Source organism: Atta cephalotes, assembly GCF_000143395.1.
Source record: "Atta cephalotes unplaced genomic scaffold scaffold00045, whole genome shotgun sequence".
In the NCBI taxonomy this organism is placed as follows: Eukaryota; Metazoa; Arthropoda; class Insecta; order Hymenoptera; family Formicidae; genus Atta; species Atta cephalotes.
Genome location: NW_012130109.1, coordinates 769,101 through 780,404, shown reverse-complemented (window position 1 = coordinate 780,404; position 11,304 = coordinate 769,101). Strand labels below are relative to the sequence as shown.

Here is an 11,304-nt window from a genome sequence, read left to right as displayed (position 1 = left end):
AAAAATTACTGAAAAATTCTTAGAATTCTATGAAAAGAAAATAAGCAATTTTTGTCTCTTGTTGTTTTTTATAAAGTTGATAATAATAGTAAAATTTTATTATTGAAAATATTCGATGATTTTTAATAATTGATATCTGTTACGAAAATTGTTAACTATTGCGAAAATTAAGTGGTAGAAATGTAAAGTGGTAGAGGACTCTGTAAATATTTCGAAATATTCAGGAATATTCTTGGAAATATTTTTTTGGGGAGAGATTTTCAGAACCTTTCATAAATATTTCAGGAATATATACCGTTAGCTGAGATAAAATTGTATTCCTAATGCATTTTTATCGATAAAATCGCAATCTCTAAAATTCTGTAGAATGCGTAACGTGAACTGCAGCATGTTAGCGCGCTAATACTCACTAACATCGTTGTAAGAACGTTTTGAATCGGCTATTAGGTTTGTGGACATATGCCCATTTTAAGATTACAGTTAAGATAGTCTTAATTAAGAACGAACTATGAATACGGTTTAAATTCGCAATGTGCTTCAAAGCACTGATTTTATAAATACACTTTTCAACTTGCTCAGAAAATCGAAACTTTGGAAGTACAGCTGGAGCATATCCGAATGATGCAAATTAAAGCAAATATTGCACGTATGAAATATCGTTCTGTTTGCTCTGAATTAAAAGAGAAATCAGTACTTTACGCTTCCTCCTTGAAAAATTTAGAAGATGGCATAAGGCAACAAGAAAACGAAATCAAACGTTTACAGGCAAGGCTTATATGAAAAGTAACAGAAATTTGATGTTGCACATTTCATTTTACACTATGATTAATTGCAGGAAGTGAAGGAAGAAGCTATAGAATTAAAAGACAGCACTCAAGAGACTTTGATAAAAGAGGAGATAGAAGAGACAAATTCCAGCAAAAAACGTGATTCTATTATCAAAGAATACAGGTTCACAATAGCTTTACATTAAAAAAAAAAATCATCTTTCTACTGCAATCGCATTTTCTGTGATTTCAGTTTTGATAAACCTCCTAAAAGTTAATAACTATCTCACAAAATGTTTTCTGATGACTAGCACATTACGAATATAATTCGGCATTTGACATTTCTATGTAATCAGGCAGCGCGTGGCGGAACGAAGGATGGAATTGGAACGATTGGAACGTATGATATTTCATACCCGTCCGCGGGACGATTTCGAAACACGTGGGAAAAGTCGCGTACAAGAGGACATGATCAAGGACGAGCTGGCGCGATTGGAGGAGGCGTTCACCAAGCTTCAGAACGCTACCGGAGTGTCCAGGTCCGAGGAAGTTCTGAACCGGTTTCTGGGTCAGAAGGCGACCAAAGAGAGTCTGCAGAAAATGCGAACGGCCACGGAACAAGAGAAGATGGTGTTGGAAAAGAGGAGGCAGGAGCTTAACGCCGAGATAGAGATGAGAAAATTTTCAGAAACAAAGAGCGCCGAACAGTTAGTTTTCGAAAAGAAAAATTAATAACAAATTTATAAAATGTTTGCTAATTGGATACATTATTAATTTAATTAATTTTATTAAAAAGAAATCATTACAACTGACAATGAATGAATCAAACCTATAATCTATATCATCTACTTTAGCTTACAAGATCTATTTTTTTGATATTATAATTGCTTACTTCAAAGTTTCAAACTTATATTAAAAAATCGGCTTTTAAACTGATTCCATAAATTATTAGGTGTGGGAAAAAGTTCGTGGCGTTTTTTTAATGTCATCTAACGGGAAAAACGCCACAAACTTTTTCCCACACCTAATATGATGTCAAACTGATCTCTTAAAATATAGATTTGAGGAGACAGGATAATGTCAAAGTAGAAATTTTCAGAAACGAAAAACAGTTAATTTTTTCGGAAGCAAAAAATTGATAACAAGTTTATAAATTCGCTGTAGCTTTAATTAATTTGTAATATTACATTAAACATTTCAGAAACGCGGAAGTAGTGGCAAAACTCAACTTGCAAATCGATGAACAGCGATCTCGTAGGGAGAAAGCCGAGAATGCAAGTCGACGAATCCGCGAGCTCTTAAACGAAGTAACTGGTATACTGTATAAACTGTGTGAGAAGTTCCAGGTGAGAGTTATTAATTATAAGTCCGTGGACGACAGAATCTAGATGGAGTCTGACTGACTCAAGATAGATTCCGTGCTTAGAAAGGTCCCACGCTGACCGTTTTTCAAACCAGAAAAAAATAGACAATTTCTATAAGTCACTTTAAATAAGATAGCATTTCTAATAATTAATGACATAACCAATTTTATGATAATATATATGATTTTAAAAGTATTCAGTTATGATATTTCAGTTATGATAAAAAAATAGCATTACATTAAGACCTGATAACTTTTTAGGTTATTCTAAGATTTAAATTTAAAATACTATTAGTACTAGACGAATATAATAAATAAAAATGAGAAATAATAAATCAAATTTGAAAAGCTGCGCAATAATTAGCTGAATAAAAGAAATTAAAAGAAATACTTATTAATGTATAGTCAATTTTCGAAGTAAAGAACCTTAATTAACGCTTTTCTTTTAGCGGTGTGCATGTAACGTGTTCTTACAAATTATCACATACAAGAGAACATATTTGATGAATAAAGCTTCGTAATGTCGAAATGGAAGTGCCGTGTAAACGACTAATTGAATTAGTAAAACCATCTTTAGTGATGCAGCTACGGTGAACATCTTCAACTATTTATTGTTCCTGGAAGCTTGATATTCTTAGTGTTGTTCATCTCGTATCGTTGATGGATTTTCCTGAATATGTCATGTTCTGTAATTCTCACCTCGAGCTACATCACCAGCGCCCGCATTAACACCTCGGTGTTCGATCGAGAATAAACATTTTTGTAACACAAGACGACCGCGTAAAAAATCAGTATTGATTCTATCGGAAATATACGTAGAACCTCAAACTCGTTAATTTCTGATACAAATTGTCCGGCCAACTCTTTCAGTATGTTCACACCAAGGCTATCTTTGGTAAAAATTATATAATGAAAATTCTCTATTCAGAAATGGATTTATTACGGAAACTAGTATAATTTATATAACAAAATCGTAATTACTAAAGACCACCAAAAAAAATTTGGTTTGAACAAAAATTAGGTATTCTTTAAAGATACAATATTGTATTAAAAAGTTATTTGTTATTTTTTTTAAATTACTAAAAAAACTAATTTCTTTTTATTTATTGAAACTTTGGATAATGTTTTCTCTATTATTATTAATACTTTAAAAAATAGTAAAAGAAGATAATTTTCAAGTGTTTATAAAATATAAAAATTTTATTTTCCTTACTGCAGAAAAATTAAAATACTTCTTTTTTAATAGAGTAAAATTGTTTCTTAGGAATAGTTAGAAATAGAATTTATTATTGGATTATTGATTATGGTTTGAAATTAACTGTTGATTTGTTTATTAAAAAATTTATTTGTTAATGATTTTATAATAAGATAGATTTAAGAAAAACTGGATGATAATATTCTAGTTTTAACAAATAAAAAAACTGTTAACTTTAATAATTTTTTACAAGATATCTTATAAAATTTAACTTTTTTAATACTTTCATAGGCTGTTTTACAATGAGAGTGAATAGGAATAATACTGTGTAGTAAACTGTAAGTTATAAGAAATTAACCAATCATAATCGATTATTTTTTTCACATTCAATTGTGATTGTTTGATTTCTTATTATTACGACTTACAAGTTACTATACCTACAAGTTACTATATTACTCCCTTTAGACGGTCTTTGAGATACATCTTTTTCTTTCTTTGATTTTATTAATATAATATTTCGACATTTACAAAAACATTTATAGCATGTTACAGATACTCCTCTCCTTGAGAATATTAAAATGGATGATACTTTAGCAGTTATCGAATTATTAAGTAATAAAGTCAAACATGGCATGGACGTTTTAAATGCATCCGACAAATATCTTGAAACAATGGATGAAGCCTTACTAGACAAGGTTAGTTTCAATTATCTCTAAAAAAGAGTTCTTGAAGTTGACCGATGTGAACCTGGCGCTCAACTTTATCAAAAATAAAAATTAATACTGCAGGCCGTTTGTACTTCGTTTGTACTTGTTTGTACCGATCATTATTTTGTTTGTACCTCAAACAGTTAAACAAAAAGTGAAAAATAAAAAATGGCCAGCGCGCAACTTTAAGATTTTTTAATTTCATTTATGCCATTCGAAAGAGAATCGTTTATACCCCTCTTACTTTCGTACCTCAAAGGGTTCGGAGGTACAGCGCGTTTCAGTTTTTGCGCAACTTCTATATAGCAAACTTAGCCAATTTTAAAGATATCGAAATAGGACCAACGGCATTCGAAAGAGATTCGTTTGTACCCGTTTGTATCCCTCTTACTTTCGTTTGTATCTCAAAGGATTTGGAGATACAGCGATTTCAAAATTTCATAAATGCGTCAAGAGGGTAAGTCGGTCATTTTTAAAGAAATGGGACCAACGGCATTCGAAAGAGAATCGTTCGTACCCGTTTGTATCTCTCTTACTTTCGTTTGTACCTCAAAGAGTTCGGAGATACTATATAAACAAGTAGAAACGAAGTACAAACGGCCTGCAGTATTAATTTTTATTTTTGATAAAGTTGAGCGCCAGGTTCACATCGGTTTGAAGTCGCAGCTAACTGAATATTTCTAAAACATTCGTTTCTAAAATAACAAAATGTTCTTAAAATAATAAAATAAAATTTCGAGAATAATCCGGAACGTTCTGAAATACTTACAAAATGTAAAAGCAATATTCAAATAATTGTTAAATGCATCATTTGTACATTGTTGTTCAGAGAATGTTTCATACATATTTTGCAAAACTATAACATTAATTCCTAGAAATTTCAGAAATTTCGGAAATAATTGAATTAATTCTTAAAAAAATTGTCAAAAATATTATTTTTATATTTTTTACCTTGGATCTCAATTTTGGAGATTCACACTTTACTAGCACAATGCTGCGCTTTTTATATTTTTTTCCGTGTGATTCTTATTTACAAGTTTACGCATCTCCGTCACGGCTCTTTATCGGTAAATACGTACTACTCGTTTTCATTAAGAACGTCTCATAAAACGTCCTTTAAAGATCTATGTTATATGGGTATTTATTATTATATCACTGCTTTAATTTAAAAGTAGTAAAATATATGTAATTAAAAGATATTTCTTTACACAACGAAAATAAGAATTTAAATACATAGAGAACACGACACAAGAATTTAAAATACATATTTTCAGTTAACGCTAACTTTATAAAAAGTTTAATTTAGTATTTTCAATTTCTTAATGTGTCAGAATATTTCAGAATAGGAAAGAATGTTTACAGTATGTTCAAATATTAATGAAATTTTTATATGAACAAATTTATTCATACAATATTACGTACACAAATATATGTATTATATGTAAATATCACTCATTCAGCAATATCTCTGCCAATAAAAATAGAAGATTAATTGATAAATAAGGATTGTTATGTTCAAAACATTTATATTTAAAACAAATGCTTAAAATATGTTTTAAACAAATATATATGTTTTAAATAAATTTTAAATGTGTTTAAAACAAATAATTAAATCATGTTTTTTAAAGGATGTATCACACATACAATCCCTACAAAGAAAATTAAATTTGGAAATTTAATACTTATACTTCAAGTAAACTATATACATATGAAAGTTGTGTGAACAAGATTACATTTTTATCTAATAACACATTTTTGTCATTTATTTATTTTATTTGTTATTATTTTTTATTATTACAAATTAAAATTTTAAAAATGATAAAAAATCTAAATGTTTTAAATAATTTCTCTAAATATTCAAAATAATTTATGCGAAATTTCATTGCGATTTACAGATTAGTTATAAAGATATAGAACAAATAAATATTTTATTTATTTACTGGGCAACTAGTTCATGCATCGCGTAACTCTATACATAAATAATCTTGATTACATTATATATTTATATTAAAGAATTGAGATTTTTGTTATTTATTTTATAATACATTTCCATGTAAAATGTATTTATAATACATTTTATAATACATTTTATAATACATTTTTATTAGAGTACAGTTTATTAAAATAACTTATGATCCAGATAGTAAATCCACCATCACCAAATTTGTCGTTATTTTTAAACTAAATTTTGATTTAGAATAATTTATAATTTTTTAAATAATTTTGTTATCATTTTGAAAATATATATAAGACATCTTTCAAGGAAATGTTTAACATAGATTTTAGATAAATAATATCTATATATTTAGAGGATAGGCTCCTATTATAAGATACCGAGTTCATTTGGAATAAATGCTAGAAAGTCTATAGACAGAATTTTAAAAAATAATAGATCATTTTGGAGGGAATTTAATAAGCTTTAAGATAACGTTTAAGATTACATAAAATTTAATTCAAATTCCATTTTTTTTTAAGTTAAAGAAATGTAAAAAGTGAACAAATCGCAAAGTCAAAAAATTGTGTTCCTAATATGAGATACTCCAGGAAATCGATAATAAAACGCAAAGTATATCGGTATTGCAATTAAAAAACTTTATTTAATGTTTCTAAAATACAAACAAACACAGCCAACGTGCGCGAAAAATGAGCATGCGATAGATTATATCCAGATTCGTTTTCAGGTAGTTGGAAATATTGGAATCAAACATCACGTAGATATAGCCACTTGACGTTCATTCCGATTGTTTTTTTATTATTGTATAATAACATTTATACTTTAGCAACAATTTTCATTATAACATAAGGACAGGGTAGGTTATTTCATATTAGGAATACCCTGGGTATCTCATATTACGATTTCCACGCCTTATGATTTTACGATCATCAAATCTAACTTCTGTAATTAAACAATTCAATATATCTCGTATTTTTCTATTAGTACGACCTTACTCACTACATGAAGAATTTATTGCCAAATATTTATTTATTAAATAATAAACAAAATTTAAATGTACATCTTAATAAAACTTGAAGACTTTCAAATTCTAAAATCTTGTTTTACAATGACTACAGACATGATCTAATAATGAATTTTCTACTAAATAGTTTATTTTTAATTTTCAATCCAAGAATAATAAATTCATGATGGAATCAATAGATAGCGTTTATTAGTTTAGTAGAAACGCTGCTATCTCATATTAGACGCCTTCTTCATAATAGGGAGCTTTCCTCTATTTTTGTTTATATATAGTATCCCTTATAAATATTATTACAAATAAAATTTACATTTTATTTATTACATAAATTATGTTTTTGTTTGTAATATTCTTAATATTGTTTCTATTCAAATAAAAAAAATCAAAATCTTGATTTAAAAACTAATTTCTTATATTTTACATTTATTTTTAATTTATTTTGCAAAAACTAAATTATTAGAATTTAAACTTCTCATTATAGATACTAATTTTGATGTTTTTTTTATTGCAAGTCTATTACGTACTTTACTATGTACAAAGCCAAAAGTGGAAAATAATCTTTCAATGTCTCCAAAGGATGCAACAGCTGCATGGACTTATATTGATAAATCAAATATAACATTATTTATGTTTTGGAGAAGAATGCCATTATTGGACTGACAAATACTGAAAATATGTAATGCGTGTTATGTATACTATAGATTTTCACTACTGGCAATGTATATTAGAATACAAATTATATCACCGATGAAATATTATAAAACGGCTGATCAAAAGCACTTTTTTCAAAGGGATCGGTGGAAACATTGGAAACTCCGCAATTGAAGAGTATATCGAATTAGCATTTTAAGTTCTTAAGATTTTTAAACCCGGATTTATTTACAATAAATTTCTAAGCCTTAAGCCATAAGGAATGGACGAATCACAATCAATTATTCTCTTTGCATTCGAATGCAAAGGAATTATAGATCTGGACTAAGACTTTGCCTAAGATGATCTTCAAATCAGTTAAAATAAGAATAATCTATAAATATCAGAAATTTTAATAATGTTTTAAAGTTTTTGAAAGTACTATTTGAAACATATTCTTGAAGCTTCCACGGATGCTTTCTATATAAAAATTATGCGTTTCGCGGATTTTCTCCATGTCCAGATTCATTCTTGGAATGCCAACGTTTCGTGAACCTTGCATTCCACTTCATCAGGGCGAGGAGCAGCTTGATACTGTATCAGATTGCTCCTCGTCCTGATGAAGTCCTGATGAAGGATTGCAAGATTCACGAAACGTTGGCATTCCAAGAATGAATCTGGATACGGAGAAAACTCGCGAAACGCATAATCTTTATATATTTGAAACATATTCAAGACGTATTCAAGACGTATATGTTTAATATATTTTCAACAAAAAAAACACAATAGTGTTCTTTTTACAAGAAACATAATTTTTTACCAACTCTGGTATAAATAAAAATTCTATACAGGAAAGAATATAAAAAAATCTGTTCTTTTTCCACTCCAAGTTTTGAATTGCATTATACACTAATGTAATAAGTTAGTAAAATAGATATAGTTTGTTTCATTTTAACTTATTGCACTAGATTAGAATTAATTCAGGACTCTTTGAAAAAAGATTAACAAATCTAAAGTGCGCAGCATTTCATTTGTTCAATGAGCCATCGGTAAAAAATTTTAAAAATGTATTTTTGGAGTACAATTTTGTTTAAAAATTATTTCAACCTCTGAACCTCTGAAATTTTTGGAAAAAATTATAATTTTATAGAACATATGTCAAATTTACAACATTATCTAAATATATAATAACACAGTGTGAATGGAATTTTTAATGATTATTTGAATATTACTCTTATAATACAATCAGTAAATATTTCTGGACTACTCTTTCATATTGTTTTGAGATTTTAAGAACATTTTACGAATATAATTAGTTGGATTATTTAATATCTGTATATTTTTTATTCTAAATTATTTACTTTTACAAAAAATTTTATAATTTTTCTAAACCAACGACTTTTTAAATTTCCAACTTTCTTTAAATATTCCTTTACTATTATATTACATGCGAACAGGTTCTCTCGAATTTGCAAATTATGCGTGATTTATGTGAGCGAAAATTCAAAGGAATCCCTAAATTGACACGATCGGCCATAAATATTCGCTTTCGTCTTTCAGTTAGAAACATTGTCGATCGCTACAACCTCAGTAGAAGGCAGAACAATGCGTGTTAACAGCGGTGGGCCATTGTTTCCAAGGTTTCCATCTTGTGCGACTCCGGCTGCTCCTCTGTCGGAGGACGAGGACGAAGTCCCGTCTCGAAACGCATTGAAAAGGCAAGCACAGTTACTCGTTGATACCAAAAGCCGTCGTAAAGGATTCGCCTTTAGAAGATGAATTGTTTAAATCATTCGAATGTAAAAACAAAGTCAGTTATTATAAAACTTTTCTTATCCATCCATCTTATCGATCCATGTTATACAGCGTGTTTCTTAATTCGCAACCAAAATTTTAATAATATATTTTTTACTTAATAAGACAAAAATCCTAATATGTCGAGAATATAATAGTATTCAAATTGATAGCAATTAAAGTTAACTAATCGCAGAGCTAATATTTCAGCGCGCTCATCAATGACGATACATACATTATACAAATGAATGCTTTTACGCCTATATTCATCCCTTATGAAATTGAAATAGTTATCTATAAAATAATGCTTCATTAAAATGCTTCACTAATCATATTCAAACATAGAAAATAAGTACATATGTGTATATATATATATATATATATATATATATTTATATGCAATATGCATATAATTATAACAATATAAAACATTACAGAAACATTAAAAATAATAAATATATATAATGAATAATTTTCCAAACTTATCAAACAATTTCGTATGATAAAAATGTTTTCCTTAATATCAAGCTATTTTCCAACATATATGCATATATATAAAAAAAATATCATAAAATTTGGCAATACTTGATGAAAAGTATGTAATTGACAAGGAATGGAAGTAATTCGTTACTTGTAAGGAAGTTACAGTTACAAATTATTTTTTTATTAACTTTATTGATAACTTCGTTATTTTTTTTTTGGTAACTGTAACGATAACGTAGTTATATTTGTTTAATGGTAACAAATTTAACAGTTACATTTTTTTGGTAACAGCAATAAATTTACAGTTGTTAATAAATTTAATATTTACTTTTATCCTTACTTTGCATACGATTAGACACGATTTGATTGGATACAACCTCTACAACACGAAATTTACAATAATATTATTTTGAAAGATTACAATATTTCATAAAACATTGCTGTAATATTATAACAATATTCCTATGTGCGAAAAATAAAAATTGCTGCAATATTTAAAGAAATATTGCATACATATTGTTATAACATTATGTAATATTTCAATAATTATTCCAGTTTTATTAATTGCTGACATATTATTGTGTGTGTTTACCAAAACACTACAATAAGTTTATAATAAAAAAATATTCGGGGCTAAGACAATTAAAATTTCAATTTATTATTATAGATACAGAATAATCGTAAAAAATATATATACTCTTTTTCGGACTATGTAATCGACGATTTGCACAAATTGATATATTACGTAGATCGTCAAACGTAGATGATTACAAAAAGTTACGTAATATATGTATATACAGAGTGAATCAGAGTTGAACTAACTTTTTACTCTATTAGAGAAAATTATCGACTTTAATTGGATTACAACGTGCGTGCAGTCGATAATTTTCTGATAGAGTAAAATCTGGTTCAACGACTCTGGTTCACCTTGAATAATTCGGAAGAGATTAATTCTGTCGTTCTTAAAGCACTTAATAAATAATACTTAATCAATATTGGTACAATGCTGATGAAATTGTAAACATTATCGTTTCAAACTTCTTGTCATTTTAATTTGTCATATTACAATAATTATATTCAATTTCATAATATTATATATTGTCCATTTTATTACATATTATTATATTGTCTATTTTGTTACATTTTACACTTATCCCGTGTAGAAATTGAATTAGGGATACTCGATCTCGGCAAAAGAATCGATTTTTTTAATTGACCCGAATCTGTAATTATCGATTCACCAAAAAATCGAGAGATAAAGAATCGATTTAGTGGAAATCAATCTAAAAAATCGAGGCTAATTGTACACTGTAAACTTATAAAAAAAAAAATTCAACGCACACGTGCATATATCTCTTGTGCCATTTATACAGAATGAAATATGTGCTCT

The 11,304-nt window shown here is 27.9% G+C and overlaps 2 protein-coding genes across 2 annotated transcripts; both read left to right on the top strand.

The window, feature by feature from the left end:
* Positions 1-618: 618 nt before the first annotated feature.
* LOC105622453 (probable inactive protein kinase DDB_G0270444) lies at positions 619-2,155 on the top strand. Its single transcript, XM_012203872.1, has 4 exons — positions 619-765; positions 836-951; positions 1,124-1,474; positions 1,969-2,155. The coding sequence occupies exons 1-4, from the start codon at positions 619-621 to the stop codon at positions 2,153-2,155; spliced, it is 801 nt and encodes a 266-aa protein (XP_012059262.1).
* Positions 2,156-3,903: 1,748 nt separating this feature from the next.
* Positions 3,904-9,416, top strand: LOC105622452. Its single transcript, XM_012203871.1, has 2 exons — positions 3,904-4,020; positions 9,198-9,416. Exons 1-2 carry the CDS (start codon positions 3,904-3,906, stop codon positions 9,414-9,416), a joined length of 336 nt encoding a protein of 111 aa, XP_012059261.1.
* The last annotated feature ends 1,888 nt before the right edge of the window (positions 9,417-11,304 follow it).